The sequence below is a fragment of the Ambystoma mexicanum genome, chromosome 4q, assembly GCF_040938575.1.
Source record: "Ambystoma mexicanum isolate Mex_15411 chromosome 4q, UKY_AmexF1_1, whole genome shotgun sequence".
Lineage (NCBI taxonomy): Eukaryota > Metazoa > Chordata > Amphibia > Caudata > Ambystomatidae > Ambystoma > Ambystoma mexicanum.
Genome location: NC_090928.1, coordinates 229986093 through 230005667, shown reverse-complemented (window position 1 = coordinate 230005667; position 19575 = coordinate 229986093). Strand labels below are relative to the sequence as shown.

The 19575-nt window shown below is 48.3% G+C and overlaps 1 protein-coding gene across 1 annotated transcript in view; it reads right to left on the bottom strand.

Annotated features, from left to right (window-relative positions):
* Positions 1–18967, bottom strand: part of SLC16A10 (solute carrier family 16 member 10) — a 400499-nt gene extending 381532 nt beyond the window's left edge. The window contains exon 1 of the mRNA XM_069607772.1: positions 18308–18967. Coding sequence (XP_069463873.1) covers positions 18308–18791 — 484 coding nt within the window. The 5' untranslated portion in view covers positions 18792–18967. The remainder of the gene's footprint in view (positions 1–18307) is intronic.
* Between the last annotated feature and the right edge of the window lie 608 nt (positions 18968–19575).

Here is a 19575-nt window from a genome sequence, read left to right as displayed (position 1 = left end):
ACCAAAGGTTAGAACTTTTGGTGTTTGAACCTTTGGTGGTGTGCATTTTTGGACTTGTTGTAAGGTCAGACTTTCAGAGTGAGTAATTTCGTCCCATACCCAAGCAGAGCGTGTCCAGAGGTCTGCACGGAGTAAGGTGGCAGTGGTAGGATTCTTTGCAGGGCTGCAAGGGGTAGGGAGCCCCTCAGTGGATTTTGCTGTGAGAAGGGCATTGTTGGTGTGGAAAAGGTCTGAGGTGGCACGACAGGACAGTAGGAGGCCTCTGGAGCCGTAGAAATTAGGTTTGATGATCCAAGGGTTGCCAGTAATTCTCCACCAAGGCGGGTCCTGGGTGTCCCCGGTTCCAATTTAGGAGAGCCTTCGAGAGGGCCCTAGAGGGGGCAGGGCTCAGGGGGTTTAGCTTCCCTCCTCATTTATTTCAGATAGGGGCTACTACTACAGTGGTAGAGTTGGGCCTCAAAGAGGAATGCATTAAGAAAATTGGGCGATGGAGGTCAAAACGCATTTAAGGGGTACATCAGACCACACCTGGCCTGCTGGCGAGGGGGAGGGACACATACAGAATAGTCAAAATGCCACTAAAAACGTCTGGATGAATGTCCTCTTATTGCCCCTGAAAGCATGGAAGGCAGGGCTCCTGCATGCATGATTTGAACCAGTCATTTGCATCTCTTCAGCACGTATTCAACCCACTGAGCTATTTTACATGAACACTTTGAATGCCACTGCTTTATTGAAGTACATTCATGGCCCAATTGGAACACACTGCATGTTAAAAGTACATGACTCCTAATGCCTACTATACTACTGCCATGAGCTCTACTTGAATGCAGTAAAAACACATTGCAGGAGGGAGAAAGACACCGAGCAGGCCAAGCCAACAGCTAGGACATCAGCAGCATCCCCAGCCCCAGCCCCAGATCGGAAGCGGTAGCGCCCCTCGGGGACCACCTGCTGAGAACCACAGTAACATGTAGCATCGCTTTTCACAGCCAGATGGAAAATACATGCTAGCATGTCCTGCTTCCCCATACTAGGCCGTCCCTTTTCGTCTGCTGTTAGCTAGAACTGCATCAATCCAGAAAAACATGTATTAGCAAAAAAAGCATATGGTCTTTGCGTGCTACTCTTGAAATGTCTCCAAACACTGTAGCAACTGTTAGTCTAAACAACCATGGAAGTGCACCATTGTAACAGGCGCTGTGGATTCTGGGACATGGAGTCCACCATGAAGAGCAAGCACCAAGAGACCACGCAAGTGGCAACAGTGTGCGGCACAAACCCCATTAGCATTAACATGACAACCTTGGTGGTAATGGTAAAAACAGGTGGCATTTCAAATAGTGCCTGCTTTCTAGGCAGTCCTGATCATGCCACTAAGGGCCGGTGCCTTGTGTAATGTGCCTTTAGAATACCACACACTTTAAACATTATGATATGAAATACCAACACAATTCCATCTTTTGGGTGGAAGTAAAATGTGGAAAACTCTGTTCACCTCTGTGAACGGATGCACCAGAAAAAGGTTTGAGGGGACATATAGGGTGCACATAGGGTAAGCAACTCAGATGCTCGACTCCTCACCCTCTTTCCACTGTAATGCACAGAAACACAATTACTGACCCTTCTGTGCATTGTACTTCATGACACAACAGTGGTATCCCCCACTACTGCACCTATCCCACTTCCATCCCCCAAAAAAGAGATGGACAGGGATTTTGTAATTTCTGCGAAACTTCACACGTGGATTTGTTTAAATAATGCATGCAACATTTCAGCAAATCTGCATGGGTTAGCACTGATAGGGTGATAATGTCATAATAATGTGGGGACCATCGGAATACAGCATTTGGTAGCAATAGTTCCTGCATGCACTAATGTGGGGGTCAAAGTAACCAATGTCATAAGGATGGCCACAGTTTCCAGTTCAGAAAATAAGCAAGAAACAGAGCAGTCCCAAAAAAGAGGGGGAATTCACAGCACTTTAGAGACCACTGGACATATTTAGATGTGTTCCCTGTTGTGGTGAAGGGTTGTATGTGTTCGGTCATGTGATCACTGCTGCAAATTCCAGTAGTGCAGTAAAACAAGTTCTACTGAAGGATGCAAGAATGTTTTGAGTGGTAGGTGGCGCTGAGACTGCTGCCTATAAGCCCAAACTATTGCCATGTGATGTGAATGCAGGAAAGAGATGAGGTGTGACCAGGGCCTCACAGCCAGAGGGTGCTATCTGGAAATATACTCAACCATTGACTGCCCATGGCCATGCTAGTCCTTATGGCCATTCACACCCACTCACTGCCCCCTCCCAGCCCAAAACACACACCATGGGATTTGAGTCTAGCTCTGTGCTTTCTGAGTAGCCTTCTGAAAGGTAATGGATTAATTTCAGCTATAAACCTGCACCTGATGTAATAAACCTGTCTTAACCAAGAGTGGCTTCAGTCACTTGATTTATAAGCAGTACATGTGTCCTTGCATCTGTTCTTTGCACTGATTTCCCATTAAATACAATCAGTTGAAAACCCAATAATTTTGGCTCTTGCATAGGCATTAGGCAGGCATTTCACAGACACTGCCCCAATATGCCCAGGTATTAGTATAATGTGCCAGCTATTGCCATCTTCTGGCCTGGTAGCACCATTATGGCAGTGCGATGTCTTGCATACACAAGATACAAAACTATCAGAAAATAGTCACAGGTGCCCCTCTGCGAGAACGAACACGGCTAAATGACCTGTTCTTTGGGAAGGTACCCACTCGAGAGTCCGCAGCCACACTTTAGCTCACTGTACCTTTCACAGAAGGGAAATATCCAGTTGCATATCAGTCTTCGTCCCGCCCACAAGGGCAGTCCAGCCCCGAAATGCTATGGCAATTCTCTTCTAAACAAGAGTACCAAGAGCACCCCCAGCCAGGTGTTTCAGCTTTGTTGAGCCTCATCAGTGAGGTGGAGCAGTGCCTCTCTGAGCACAGTGAGCAAGGGGTCCACGTCTGGAAACTTAGGGTGACTAGACCTAAGTCCCTTAACAAAAAAAAAATAGTCACTAGGCTGAAACACGTGCCTGGGGTTGCTGTTGGTACTCTTGTTCAAAGCAGGATTGCCTAGCATTTTTCGATGCTGATGCCCAAGTGGGCGGGACAAAGTCTGACATGCAAATGGTTATTCCTCCTTTGTAAAAGGTACAGTGAGCTCAAATGTGGCTGCGGACTCTCGAGTGGGCACCTTCCCTTAGTACAGGTCATTATGGCTGTGTTCTTTCTCTCAGAGGGGCGCCCGTAGCTCTTTTTCTTTGTTCAAGGAACTTATGGTTAGTCACCCTAAGTTACCCAGGTTATCCAGACGTGGAGCCCTTGCTCACTGTGCTCAGAGAGACACAACTCCACCTCACTGATGAGGCCCAACAATGCCGAAAGAAGCGTATGGGGTTGCTGTTGGTACTCTTGTTCAGAAGGGAATTGCCATAGCATTTCGGTGCTGGACTGCCCAAGTGGGCAGGACAAAGACTGATATGCAAATGGTTATTCCTCCTTTGTAAAAGGTACAGTGAGGTAAAATGTGGCTGTGGACTCTCAAATGGTCACCTTCCCATAGAACAGGTCATTATGGCCGTGTTCGTTCTCGCAGAGGGGCACCCGTACCTTTTTTTCCAAGATACAAAACTGTTGGCTTTGCCAATGCTTATTTTTTTATTAACGAAAGGTTTCATGTTTAAAACAATGATGAGTAGACAGGTGTGGACCTTATTGTGTTTCAAGGCGATAACCTTGTAAACTGCTCATTGCATTGTTCTGGAATTTAATGCATCACTGACTTAAATGCATGGTAGCAGTGCACATTAATTTGAACAACACAATGTTTATTATATTGACAGTGGGCAGCAGCCCCTTTGGATGTGGTGCTGGAGGGCTCTTTTCTAGAGGGCAGTGGATTTGCAGGGGAAACATATGTGTTTCTCAGGATGATTATTTTTCAGTGAGAAAGGGCATTCTGTCCATGCCCCCTGCTGGCTCCCTCTGTGTGCTGCATTCATCCCGTCTGCATTGGATGAACCCGAAGGCAGGCCAGCCTAATCACAAACATCGAAACCTGATTGGATGAATGCTGCACAGGAAGGAAACGGCAAGCCGAAGCACTGTATCCTAACAAGAATGCTCGAACCTCAGGAACAGTCTATATTGGCCATGAAGCTGGCTTTGCCACCTGGTATGAGAAGATGTATACAGTTTGGCCATGGCACAATTGTTCGCGGTCGAGTTGACCGTGGTCAATTCGGCCACCTAGCCAATTTTGCTGCAGCCAAATCCACCCAAACTAAAACCCCCACCAACCGCCATACACTCCCCCACCGACTCCCTACTTACCTTTTCGCCGTCCGCTCATTTTCTAACCCTGCGGAGGCGGATCTGTCCCACCTACGTGGGTCGGATCTGATGCCACAGTGTCCGCTTTTCTTTTCATTTTTTCTTCTCGTCCACCACCTCCAAACCTCCAGAAGCGTGGGACACCCCTGCTACCTCCAAAAGCCATCACTACCAAACATGGGGAGCGGGGCACACCCCCGCAACCTTCGCTCCCTATGTTTGGTAGTGATTACCCAAACTGATCGTTTACAAACGATCGAATTCGGCCAGATTTACCATACGATCGTTTGTAAGCTATCAATTTGGGTAATATCGTATGAGAAACTAAATGTATGTATTTATTTAGGATATCTTATAAAGTGCAACACATGATGTTTTACGGCCATTTTGAGAGCTCTTTGTAAAAAATAGAAGCACTCTGACAGTGAATACAGAAGGAGGGGAGCTATAAGGTACATAGATACACTTTAATTCCTCCAGTTCAGCTCCTGGAAGAGAATCTAGTTCATTGCTACTTTATTTAAGACACTTCTTATAGCGCAAACCTGCAGAAACCTTATTTTAGAAAAAAAGACTGTAGCCTTGTACACAAGTCTCTGCATTTATTCTAATGTTGTTTTATACAAACAAAACAATGCAGTCTGAGTGGATACATGCGTTACGCTACATGGCGTTGGCCATTCAGATATCCTAGGAAGTCCGTCTTCAGTGTTTACATATTGACATTATGTGTTACAGGAAATCTATGGGAAAACTGTCCACGCATGTTGGGCATGGATCATCGCTTACATACAGAAAAGCGTTCACTTATTGGCTAAAACATCCTCATTATCGGCCCGACAAAGGAAGATCCAGCACACACTTGACACCTTCCTAGCTCAATTGAAACTCCCATGGCCAGTTCTGGAAATAGGAAAAATTTACTCTGGGGCTCCCCCCTGCCCCTGTGCAATGGGTGGGGGTTGGCAGGGGATGTGGCCATGGCTGAGGGACAGAGTCCCAGCCCAGGTCGCACAACACCCCATCTCTTCAAAGAATTTGGGCCGGAATGGTGGTCCGGGAAGGCACACTTTTCGGGGACGCAGTTCCATCTTGTTCCGGGCCATTTCTTACCATTGGAACATTCCCCTCCAACTGGAACAAATAACCCGCCTACCTTTCTGTCCCATCATCACCCCGCCTTTCTTCCTCTGGTTGGATCCGTCCGCACAGTTATAAGCACATCTTATGGAACCCAGGCCAGGAGCGACTCCTTATGTGGGCCGCGCGTGAATTCTGCTGGGACTTTCCTTTTACTTCCCCCCTCTATACCTCCTCTCCTTCCTACTTCCTCTCGCGGACCTACCCTTGTAGGCTTGCCTCTCCTTTTCTCTGTGACATGAGATGTAAGAATCCGGGTGCCTTCAGAAATCTTTCTCGCTGCGCTTCTGTAATTACGGGATGAAAAGGTGCTCCTTTCCCACCGTTCATTCCCACCCCCATTTTGTTATTTTAGCTTTCATGTGCAGGACTCGTGAGATCAATTTCCTGTATCACATATCCGTAATAGCCTGCTCTAATTTTTCTTACTAAGAAATAAGAATTGTCTGATTTAAAATAAAATATGAGTTCATAGAATGCCCCCTCCCACTCCATAGATCCCATCCCAAGTCCCAAACGGAATTCCTCCAAATCGTTTAATACGCCCCATCTCTTTTGGTTGACACGTCCCCGGTGCCTGTGCCCGGGGAAGTATATAGTTGCCCCTGACCCTCATTGCCACGGATCCAAGATGGCACATCACAGAGGATAACACCTTTCCAATGTCAGTACTTTCCTGCGGCCTTACACGTGCAAATTCTCCGCTCATGTTAACAGGCCCCCTCCTTCCGTGACCTTCTGCGTAGCAGGAGAGCTAACTTTTGAATTCCTGGGGTTGGGTGCTACTGCCCAGATGTTAGGGCTGTGGCATTAAAAAGGTACGAACATTGTTAGAGATTGTATTTTCCAGGGGCGGGGGGGCGGTACCCACACCCCATAGCATCTGCATTCCCGGCTTCCCGACTGCGTAGAGCCTTTCCCCACCTTTAAGACACATGATGTTTTCCTCCGCTATTTGCCGCACCATTTAACGCGATGATGCCACATGACGTCATGTTCCCTTCCTGCAAATTAAGTGTCCTTGCATTTGAAAGCAAAGAGACTCGGAAAACACACGTTTTCACTTAGCAAAATTGGCTACGCTTCAATTTTTCTTTTTCCTCCAACATCTGGCTGACAGACTGGATAAAAACACTGACAGCTGTTTTGAAGTGAATATTGACCAATCGCCTTGCAACTGGACTTTATTTGGAATAGCGATGTGGAAAAAAGGCTAACCACAGGGGGCCAATGGTGAGAGGCTGGCCTGGTCAATGCACTGTTAACATCCTCTCGGAATGGGCAAACATCGAAAAAGTTGGGAATTTCAAACCCTGTCGTCAGTATATGGTAGCAGCTGTTGCGCAGGGCGAAGAGAGCAGAAGTAGACAGAAGTAGAAAGTGTTTATCAGCATGGGCGCAATTTTATGGGAGGGACAAGTGTGTTTGCACCCCCAAAATTTTGTGGCTCACCATTTTGTCCCACTCATTTGACAGGGGCCCTCTTTCATTTAGATGTCATGCCCCCTCGGTGTTTTCAGCAATGTGACTCCACTGTGTATGAAGTTGGCTGGTAAGCCTACCGTTCAACATTTGAAAACAGTTTCGAGGGGCATTTTACACCAAGGTTAGGGAGGGTTTGCACCAGGAGGTAGGAGGCTTGTTTTTTCCCCATTCACTTGCATGGGGAAAACGTACATTTTCAACAGAAGAAAGTACAACAACAAAAAATACGTTGTACACGAAGGGTTGCTCAGTATGCTCGTTGAAAGTACGGTGAACCCTTGTTTTGTCTTCGGCAGTCTGATAGGGAGCGTCAAGACGTCCTCTCAGACATGCTAAGCCAGGTCAGGGAGCCGGATGGATAAACAATAGATGCTGCGGTTATGATAACAGACTGCGGGGAGGGAGCCCTTCAGACCATCCGGTTGGGAGCCCTCCACAGAAGAGCCCAGTCTTGACAGTGCTTAAGAAAGCCCAGCTGGTGTCTTGCCTTTTTTATTTTTTATTTATTAAATATTTATAAGGCTCACTATACAGCAAAAGGTGTTTCCAGGCACCACAAGACAAAAAAGGGGGGGGGATAGGGGAGATAAAACCCCAATAACGGTCCTTCTAGGCCTTGTGACATTCGGATTGTGCAAGTGCAGTAACAAGCACTGCTGGGGGAGGGGACTGGCAGAGAGGGGGGCTGGTAAGTGTCGATCAGGGGAGCGCACATACAATGTAGGGGAAGGAGAAGGAGGAAGAAAGGGCCCAGGGGCTGTCCAAGTGCTGGGGGAGCCCAGATGGGCAGGTGCCAGAGGATGCCAGTGCGAGGAAAGGGGTGGACCAGACTCAGCAGGGATCCCAACCCAACTGCCTGGCCAGGGAAGGGGTCCTGGAGGGGCAGTGCTGGTTTGGGATGCTGGTATAGACTGATCAAGGAGGGCCCGAAACTCCATAGGACTGATAAGCGACCAGGACGTCAGTAGCAGCGGCAGATGGGGACATTAGCAAGGGAGGATGAGGGAAGGAGGTAGAGAAGAGCAGGGCCTTGAGAAGCTTCCAGAATTTAAGGAGATCCAGCTCAAGTTTGAGAGGGGCAGGGAGGCTATTCCAGAGGGAGGCACCTGTCGACAAGAGAGATCTACCCCCCACTATCTTCTTGGAAAAACTTCTCTGCAGAGTGGGAGCTCTCCTTCTGAATTGCACATCCCGGGCGTGTTGGGGCGAGGCCACCTCTCCCTTCTCCCCCATTTCTCATGGAGTTCCTGAGGGAGGAAGTATGTCCCCTCTGCTATTCAACCTTTATATCCAACCTTTTTGTTATGTGTTGGATGAGCTTGGAGTGTATTTCTCAAACTATGCTGATGGCACCCAGCTAATACTTGAGTTATCAGGGGACTATGCCAAGAACACAAACCTTCTTCCGACCACCTATCGACCATTGAGACCTGGATGAGTAAGAACTGGATGTGTTTAAATGGAGATAAGACTGAGTTGCTGGTCTTTGGTACCAAGCATGCTCGAGCAAATTTACACTCTATCAATCATTCTCTATCCATGGCTGTCCAATCCCGGTCTCAAAGTGCGTTAAGATCCTGGGCTTCTATCTCGACTCGTTAATCAGTGCAGATGCCCAAATCAATCAGACAGTAAAGAATGGATTATGCTATCTTCGGCTGCTGAGAAACCTGCGCCCCTTCCTTTCAGCGCCCAACTGTTCCTTGGTTGCCTGTGCTCTGATTCTGTCTAGATTAGACTATGGCCATGCTCTGTTAATCGGAGCCAATAAAAAAAACATTCATGCTCTGCATATCCTTCAAAATTATGCAGTGCGCATTATTGCGAAGAAATCTAGATGAGAGCATATCTCGGATAGCCAGAAGGATCTTCGTTGGCTCACGATTACCACTCAGCTAGAATTCAAGGCTGCTACACTAACCCACAGAGCGCTATTTGGCACCACTCCAATCTATACTGGTCTCTCTTTAAGAACCATTGAGGAAACTACGCTCCAACAACTTGGCGTTGGCAAAACTCCCAAATTCTCTCTCACCAATTGCTTGGGGAGAGCTTTCCCTCCCTATCAGGGCCGCTAAGATCTGGAATTTCCTGCCCCTGGAGCTTAGGCTGATAAAGGAATACAATATATTTCGTCAGAAACCGGAGACTGCTCTATTCATCTAAAATCTTTAAGCTCTAACTTGAACTAATGTCTTTTCCCTGATGCGCTAATTCTTCCTGCGCTTTTGTCCTGTGCCTTTATGTTTGTCCACTATGTTTTTGTTTGTGCGCCCTGATGCCTGCGGGGTACGGGACCCTATAAATCAATAAACAAAATAAAATAAAATAGAGGACCGAAGGGCTCAAAGAGGGAGGTATTTAAGGAGAGAGAGTTGGATATAGCAGTGTTCAAGGCCCCAGAAAGCCTTGTGGATCATGCAGAGGGTCTTTAATTTGATCCTTGTGGCCTCTGGGAGCCAGTGGAGAGATTTGAGGGCTGGAGAGAAGCGGTCCATGGGCTTGAGGGCAAGGATAAGTCTTGCTGTCCTATTTTGGATTAGTTGAAGGGGGGCGAAGAGAGGAAAGAGGAAGATTGAGGAAGAGGCTGTTGTAGTAGTCCAGCCTAGAGATGACCAGAGCTCTGGATACATTGAGTTTCTGGGGGAAGGTAGGAAAGGGAGAATGTCTCTGAGGAGGTGAAGTTGAAAGTGGGCCTTCTTGGCAAGGTCAGTGATGTGAGGGGAGAACGCGAGAGAGGAGTCAAAGATGACACCAAGGGTTCTTTCCTCACAAGAAGGTGAGGGGAGGGCGACCAGAGACTTGGGACGGAAACAGGGAGCAGGGGTCCCAAAGAAAAGGATTTCGGTCTTACTGGCATTAAGACAGATCATTAGCCGTACACCATGCCTGAACAGAAGTCAGACAGTCAGGAATGAGAGAGGAAGAAGAGGAGGTAGTGGAGGGAAGCTTGAAGGAGAGTTGTGTGTCATCAGCATAACAATGGAAATGACGAGATCAAGTGGGCCAGAGGGGAAAGGTAGATGTTGAAGAGCCACGACGATAGGATAGAGCCCTGAAGGACACCGCAGGTAGAAAGTGAGATGGAGGAAAGGAAAGGGCCCAGTTGCACCTGGGAGAGTCCGTTAGATAGGAAGGAAGTTAACCAATCCAGTGCCAGGTCAGTGAAGAGTCTCACACAGGCCCTGGAAGAGTCTCACACACAGGGCTCAAGTCGAAGATACACGTCCACCCACTTTTTTCAGAAGGTGGACTAAGTCCACCCTAGCTAAAATGAGAAACATTGAATGTCCTCTATGAATTTATGAATTAAAGCCGATCCCCGAACTGCAGTCATCAGGTTTGCAGGCCAGACACTTCACCACTGTACTATATAACCTGATGAAAAAGAACAAACTAAAGGTGAAATGTCCCAGTTCGGTACTGCAAGTTCCAGGGGAAACATTTGTATTGGTTCTTGGAATTTAAAACATGCACACCTTTTAATGTTTTCAAAAACACTATTAGAAGACAATATCCTCTATTGGTTTTGATTTTATGAAAGGCAAATGCCATTCGTCCTGTGCAATTTGTGTGGTTATGCAAAGCCAATTTAATGAAATGTGCATATTTCACCTTGATATGCTAATTTCTGGAGACGTCACATCCCATTGCGTTTGTTGATGAGTCCGCCCACTTTTATTTTTAGGACTTCACCCCCTGCTGACACAGGCCCAATCCCACAGGCACCGGCTTCAGTACTTCAGCCTTTCCCATTGCATACCACCCGAGGGGGCAGGAGAGGCAGCTTACCCCACCCAGGCGGCTTCACAGGGCTGAAAACAGGCCCATTTTAAGGCAGGCCGGGGCATTTTCCCAGCTGCTGGCTGTCGTGAGGGCCCTGTGGCGGGGCTGGAGGAACTGGACTTGCTCATCCTCTGGGATTCTGAGTGACAGTTTTCACACTGGTCTTTATTTCTCCCAATGTCCAGCTAATGAAATTTGTCCTAATGCCTGAAGCCAACCCGTTCCCATTTGGGCCTTTGCTTATTCACCTTTACGGCTGTCATCAGCAGGACAAAAATGGAGATGCAAGAAGGCACTATAATAACGGCCTCCCAATTACTGCTGTAAAACATTTCTTTTGTTACCAGTGCCTTTCTTAGTCACTTGGCAGTGTGATTCGACATTTCCAAATAAAAGATCCCCCCACACCCTCCAGTTACATACCAAATCTGTGTCTACCAAAACAATGCAATTCAGTAACGCGATGAAACTCCTTTTTAAGGATCATCTTATATCCATTATGTCTGCTAGTTTGGCGTGCAAAAAAGGATTTGCTTTTCATGTGGATAGTAAAATGTTCTTAATATGATGTTTAACAAGCAAGCTGGAAGTTTGTGACAATCCCTATACTCGGGTTACCTTACTACAAAAATGATTTGAGTGTGTGTCAACGTGCTAAAATAACAGTGGTGTGAAACGAGAAATGTTTGAACTTGCCTTATTTGCATTGGGGGACTTGCAGTTTTCCACTCAGAATGTGAAAATACAGCTGCAATTATAGTATTTGTCCTTACCCTGTTTCTATAAGAATGTATATATTGCCAGGATGCTTTAATATATGTGTTGTGTATTTTGCAAGTAATAACAACCAGACATTATTATTGTAGTCCTTGAAAGTCAACACTTTTACATGTTTGTACCAAGTAAAGCTCAGAAGGTATGTGGTCAAGTGCCCAAATGGCAGAGTTGCCTAAAGTCCTGGCTTCATTGCTGAACCAAAGCATGTGACTCAGACGTACATGGTATTATAGTAAAATGCAGGTGGACATGCACTGTGGACTTGCCACTATTTGAAGCGCTAGTCTGCTACCCACCCCCTGAAGCGCCCTTTTGCCAAAAGTCTGAGCAAAGGTTTTGTTGCTGGTTATGCTCTGTGCATTTCTATGGCCCCTGTGGGGGCCCTGGTGGCATCATGCATATACCAGGCCCTTCACCAAATTAACCCTTCATGGAATTCAAGCCCAATTCATGGAATTTTTTGCACGGTTCGACGTGACTTTGCACTGCTGAAAAGTGACTTGACACTGCTGACACAAACCCCGATTCATGGAACTGTGCAAAGTGTGTTTTTGCAGTGCAAAGCCATTTTGTACTGTAAAAATGACTTTGTACTGAAAAAATACACTCTGCAAAGTTCCATGAATCAGGGTTTGTGTCGGCAGTGCAAAGTCACTTTGAACAGTGCTAAAAATTCCATGAATTGGGACCAAAGTGTTCTAGGTATCGGGCTCACTCGGTCACTAACTGCGTTCCTCTCTTCTTCTTCTTGCTGACAGATTGTGTCCATCAGCAGTGATTATAGGATACCGAGGCTTGAGCCTCATTACTCCATGCTCTCCGGTTGAGTGTCTAGTCGTGGGTTGCATTTCTTCATGGTCTGTGTGTACCTGTCCCAGTAAGGCTCATTTCACAGGGTCTTCCTCGTGATGGGCCGCATTAGCGGCTTGTCACAGTGCGACTTATCTTAAAAGAGACCGCAGCGGCCCTGAAGCTCCAGCAGGGCAGCAACGCGCTGTGTGAGAAGCGGCTTCCGGACTCCGGTGGCAGCGTGCCAGCAGCACAACCCCACTGGGACATGTGGCAATGCCTGTGCCATGGGTTATTGCAGTGCAGAAGCTGGCGCGTCATGTGAGAGTCAACACACAGCATCTGTAAGTATGAGGATAATAAATAAATTACCCCCACCTAACACCCTCCAGTGTCCCTCGTGCCACAGGCCCGTCTAAACTGGCGGCCTATCCTTGGAGTGTGTTAAAAACAAGCAGTAGGTAAACAAGGGTGAAGTCAATCTCTCTCTCTCTCTCTCTCTCTCTCTCTCTCTCTCTCTCTCTCTCTCTCTCTCTCTCTCTCTCTCTCTCTCTCTTCCTCTCTTCCTCTTTCTCTCTCTCTCTCTCTCTCTCTCTCTTCCATATCCTCCTTTCCTCTCGTTAAGTCCCATCTTAAAACCCACATTCTCTTCCACCGATTTGTTGGTTTTGTTTTGACTTGCTAATTTGTACTGTACCGTTGTTTACTCTGTTCAGTGCTTAGGCGTCAAGCTATAAAAATTAAATAAAAATACAAACTCACTGGTTGGCATATGTGAAATGCTCTGCGAGTCCTGGCTTTAAGACTCCCTATCAGACTGCATTTGAATACGTGTAGATGCGTTTTATACTGATTAAAAAAAACTACAAACACTTACTAGAATATAGAGTGATGTGATCTAAAAACCCAGATCTTGCCTAACATCCGTACTTTACCATGACAGTTGAAGAGTCAACAAGAAAATGTGCAGTGTGAATCCCACAACTTGCAACCTGTGCATCCAGCAAACCTAGGCTCATAGCTAGGCTCTCCCGTTCAACTAATTTATGGGATATCATGCAAATCAATTTTCCCTAATGGGTGTTATTTACTTTGCCTACCATAATTGGAATAACCTAGAAGTGATTGTATGAAGTGTGAGCTACACAAAGCCCTTCACTGAGACGTGCCTTAAGAGACTATGGGCCTCATTACGAGGACAGCGGTAACCTGCCTCTCTCTCTATTCGTATTTTCCTTGAAAGGAAAAATACCCAAAGCTGCCCACCTCTGGGTGGCACAGGTCGTGATTCTGAGACTTTTGATGTGGTTGTCCCCCTTCCTTTAAACGTATTGTGGCAGATCACTGGGCCTTGAAAAGCAGACAGAAAGCAGGCCGCTCCTAATCCTCGCGACACATTCATTGATATGCCAGAAAATTCATTGCTATGCCAGAAAACGCCAAGAGGCCGTTCAAGCTGAGGTGCGGCGCTATGCAGTGTACAATTATTTAGCGCTAAAATCAGAGGTGCACTCAGTGCAGGGCTGCAGGGGGTGGGGGTAGGGTTTGGTCCTGGCCTTGACTGGCTCCGCGGCTAGGTGAAACAAGGCTCTTTTTGGGCTGTCTGGGACTTTCTGGGGGAGTAAGGGCCTTTGCAAGAGACATCTTAAAGGCAGTGCGCCTCGAAGAGGCTGGGGCCCAAATTTGGCTGCAATTTCCCTTTTCACACTTATTTAAAGAAGTGAATTCCTAGGCAGGTGTTTTTATTAACATTTACATCAAAAGAAGAACTCAACATTTTCTAGCAATCCAAACACGGATACAATGTAGGAATACATCAAAAACGTTTAATTAATGCACGTGTGTTTCTGTCAACTAGAGACAATATATAAACTAAATTCATCAAGACGATTACTCATTTAGAACGATTACATCATATCAAATAAAGCAAGTGATCATAACTCAGTCATTAACACCAATGAATGATGGCTTGCTATAAAATGGTTATACATACATATGCCAATATGAAATATATCATCATACATCATGTACATGCTGATGGTGCAGTTGGCTGTTTCACTAGTAGTTGCAGCAGAAAACAACACGCATGTAGACACAGCGTGTATGTGGGCAAGTCTCATCTCATTGGAATGGTCAGTTTCTGAGTCTTTACCGTATGAACGGGCATCTGCCTGGCAAACCCACAGGTGGCTTCTCGGCGTGTGCCTACTTCTAAGTAAACTGAATTGCAGAGTAAAACAAATGATACAGCCGACTGGTCTATGATGCCTGCTTGCTAGAAGCATTAAAAAAGTGTTTGAAATAGATATGTATATTACACATGACTACAAGCTGTATGCCTGTGTTTTACAATTACGAAAAGCTGGTGACCTTATCTCACAGGCCCTTCTGGAGTGTGGCTAAGTCTTAAAATTAGTACAATTTATAAAAAATGGTTTGTAGAGAACTCAAGTTGTCACAAGTCTGGTGTGAAACAAGCGACCAGTCCCGGCTCTTAGTCTCACAGGCAGGGGTGATAGCTCAGGGGCAACGCGCTCGCCTTGGAAACAAGATGACAGGTAGCACCGCGGGTTCGATGCCCGGGTCCGTGCTTAGTAACCTCTGGGTATTAAGCGCATTATAAATAACCAACCATATCATATCATTGCAGTCTGGTGCCTGTACTCATGTATTCATGGTGGCGTGTGCTGAAAATACCAGTGCATGATTTGTGAGCCCTGTTTAAACATCACTTTAATAAAACAACAAGGTAGTGATTTCAGGTGTGAAAGGGAGCCAGGCTTCACCTCACTGAGGAGGCCCAACTAGGCCGAAACATGTCTGGGGTTGCTTGTGTTTCTGTGCAGAGGGGACCTGGCCTAGCAGTTCGGGCAGGGCTGCTCCCATTGGTGGCAGTACATGACTGATTTGCATATGGTTGGGGATACAAAAAAAACAGTGTTCCGGAAGGTTGCCCAAAGCAGTGCCAGTGGTTCAGATGTATTCAAAACCTTCCACCCGTCACTTTTCTGGTTGCAGATGTGAAAGGTGTACAGTGGCTTGCCTGCATTGCTAGCTTCAGAATGTTCATAACCAGCAGTCACACTGTGCGGGCAGTTTACTGCTGACTGGCGTTAGATAAAACATTTACTTCTGCTGGTTAAATGGGTTCATCCAATGGGGCCGGGAACATATATGCAGACCCCCAGACATCTCTGTCCAACCAGCATGCATACGTTTGAATGTAGGCAGGGTATGCACTCTGCCTTTCCTCCATGCAAAGTGGCTAGAATTAGCCCTGCTTAGCTGGGTACTAATAACAGGTGTTATTTACAGTGCCAAAAAGCTGCCGACACTCAATGTGATACGTGGCCTAGAGGATGCAACGGTGTGGTTGGAATAGGTCACAAGAGTACAAGCAGGTGGCTGGTTATGGCTCGCACCATTCTTTCACCACACATGGACTTAACCCAGAAGACCATTAAAATAAATTGTCGGCACCAACGCCCCCCCTTCCTCCCGCCCCCCGCCTTGCAGGACTGCCCAATATAAAGGCATTGGCGCAGCCAAGTTCTGAGTTTGTAGAGAGTTCTTCTGACTCTTTAATTGCTGAGGTTATGGTGGGGGGGGGTCTCCCCTAAAGTCAGTCAGTCACTCACTCCTTCCCTCAGGCAGTGTGGAGCTCGCATCAATTCCACGTTTTCCAAAATAGCCGTCTTTCCGGGTTGAAACACGTTCTTCGACAGCCCACGACGATTAGGCCGCAGCCGGGGCTTGCTTTGCCTGAAGGCTCGCCCCCTGACAAGAGCTTCCAGGCGTCGAGCGTGCGGCGGGCGGCGCGTGCGGCGCGTGCGGGCGGGCGGCGCGTGCGGCGGGCGGGAAGGGCGAGCAGGCGGCAGGGCCTGAGCGCTCGCGCGCCTGACTGACAGTCCGTCCCCGCCCTTCGCGTCCCCTGTTCTGGCGCCTCGAGTGCAGCGAAGTCCCGCGCGCAGCCGGCGCCATAAGGCGCGCAGCGCAGGCGCGCGGCGGGGAGGGAGAGCCGGATTCCCCCTGTCAGTCCCGCTTGGCGTGGACCGCAGCCCTCCTTCCTGCGCTCCCCTGTGGGTGGCACTAGTAGTGCCACCAGCATTTTCGCGTGACGACGCACGGCAGCGGGCGAGACATTACGCTGCGTGCGCTGCCAGATAACGTGAGCAGCGCTTGCTATATATGCACATGCACACACACGTCCCTTCCGTCCCCGCAGCCGCGCACAGACTATAGCCGAAGCTGCCTCGGTCCCTCTTACTCTAGTAACCCTCTGGGGCTAGAGGAGGACAGGAAAGCTCTCGGCGTCGGGAGGTGGAGCGATTTCATTGCAGTGAAGCCGTGTGATCTTGGGCGAACGCTATATAATCTGTGCAATCGTGTTCCAAACGAATGAAAGGCCTGGGGAGGGATATTAAGCACACCATTCATTCATATGTCATTATATATAGCACACCGCCATGTCTTGTATGAAAACTAGCCTGGTCGGAAACGTTTGTTCTGCTTTTAATCCCCGCAGGGTAGTATCAGAGTGCACGGCTTGTCTTGTCAGTGGATTGACATGTGCCCCCACACGGGGCCCCCATATCTTACTCTGAGCACGGAGAAATGCTCCGGGGAGATGAAGGGGGCGGAATGCAGCGGGGGAGATGGAGGGGGCACGTTTTGCCATAGCATGGCCGGGCACCAGTCCTGCTAGGTGGACCATGGTTCTATAATGCAGAAACGAGAGAATGTGCTACAGTGTTTGTGAAAACTGGACTTGCTTCCAGGCTGATTTGCAGAATAAGGTAGGAAATGGGTACAAGATGCCGTGTTTTGCTACATCAGGGACAGTGACCTTTGTCGGGCAACACTTTAATAGCGGCTCAGCAAATAAATGCACACGTGTTCGGTCCAATTCTACACGTAGCTCCGCCCCCTTTTCCTTCTCGTGTCTTCCTGAGCCTCTTAACTAGCCACTCCTTCGGCCCACTGTGCTCCTCCTTAGCACTGCTGCAGTTTCTACCACACTCCCACTGTGCCTCTTTGATAGGCAGAGCGCTCCGACGCTACAACATAAGCCAAGAGGCGCTATACAAATGCACAATATAACATAACACAATATCCGGACAACAATAACTACCTCTCACAGATCAATGTGCTTCTGTTTCATCGCGTATGCCCTTCAAATGTGCCCAATGCGCTTTCCTGCATATGATTTTGCAGTAATAGAGTCTGCAGCGTATCAAATCGAAAATACAATTGGCACGCATAACACGTATGGATGAGGTGAAATTCTCATTCGGGGGTTTTCTCTCGGCTTCTCAATGGAAAATTGCAGTCTTGTCCAGCACAGGAATACAGCTCAGTGGGGCAAGGCACAGGGTGCACTGTGTCAGGAGCGCAGTTTGACTCCCGCAAGGGACGTCTCAGCCTTTCATTGGAGGATGAAAGGAAAGCCACCACAGCTGATCTTCACGTGCGCGGGCGATGGTATTGAGGAATTGCGTGGCGCTGATAATAGACTTTTGTACACTTCAGAACTGACATGTATGATTATTGTGAAGCGCCTGGTAGGGTGGGGAAGGCGCTATAGACATACACAAATAAGGACCCGCGTGCCACCACATGACTCCATTCACGATTAACTGAGTAGACCGGCCGCCGACACTGCGTATATGTCTACTGGCCACTTTTGGTCAAATTCTATACCTGTGAAGCGCCGTGACTCCACCCACGTCATATATAGCGCTATAATAAAGCAACTAAATATATCGTGCCCACCTCTTCGGGAGTAGTGACGTTGCCAGAGTGCCAGCCACTGCCCACTGCTGGCACTCGGAACGCGGCAGTGTGTGTTTGTTTACACCCACATGTGTTCAGACTTTCTGTCCTGGCTTTGTTCCCCGACAGCTCACCGCACAGTGCTCCCTTCCCCAGAACCTCCCCATCTCCGGAATCCGACCTCCCCTCTCACCTGTTTTGAACCTGAGCTGCGGGTCATCCTTGGAGCCGAACTCGTCCAGCAGGGAGATGAAGAGCACGCCGCAGGCGTTCTGGATGCCGAACACCGAGCCATTGCACCACATGGCGGCCAGCATGACCACCCAGCCCCAGCCGCCCTCCGGGGGCTCGAACTCCTTCTGCTCCGCCACTGTAGTGTCCGGCCCTGGCTCGCATGCTGCTGCCAGGGGCACCCCTGACTCCTCCGGGGCACCCCACTCCCCGTTCTCCTTCTTCTCCTCTGTACCCAGAGCAGGGATCTCGGGGTACCATCCGTTCAGGGGAGTCGCCTCTGCCTCCCCTTCATGCGCGGAAGCCTCCTCCGGGAAGTCCTCCTCTGGCTCTCCCCCATTCTGGGGAGCCTTTGCAAGTTCTCCCCCTGTCGCCTCTTCTGTTGGAAGGGAGGGGTACAGCCCCTGTTTGGCTTCGCCCTCACGCTCGTTTGCTGGGGGACCCATTTCCTGCGTGGCTGCCAAGCTCTCCCTTTGGGTCTGTGCAGGGGCACCGCTTACAGTCTCTGCCTGACAGCTCTGCCGGTTACATCAGCAGAACATGCGGGTGACAGGGATACTGTCCTGCAGGAGTCCAGTCCAGCGCCTTATGAACTCCCTGCAGTCCAGGGGAAAACCCGGCCTGGACTCCTCCTGTGGTTGCACATGCCGTTTATTGGACAAACTGCATGCATGCATACCATACTGTACTCAGTAATGTTCGCCACTTCACTCCAGTGCCTGCACTGTGCTGCCACCTGCCGTCTGAGCTCTGAATAGAACTTTAGACTATTCCATGACCCTTGCAATCATCCTGTGGAAACATGCACTGTTCAAGATTTACTTGGATGAAGGCGGTCGGTGTTGCTTAAAGAACGTGATTCTTCCCAAATGGAAGGGCCACGCCGTCTCCTGGACCGACTGGAGCGAGCCGCGACCAATGGGAAAGGAGCCAGAAGCTGAGGGCCCGAGCTGCGAGGTCCCCAGCGCTGTCTTTCTGCCGATGCACTAGAATGAGGGCGAAGGCATGGATGTTACAAAGAACATAGTGGCCGAGGGGTATCAGGTAATAATATCGCCAAATATATGGTCGTCGTAAATAATATCGCCGGGAAAATGTTGTGGCGATATTATTTGGGTGACCATATATATGGGGACAGGGGCAAACAATTTTTTTTTTAAAAATAAAAAAAATGTGGGTGTTGCGGGGGTGTCCCCCGCATGTTCCATGCAATAATTTCGCCACAAAAAA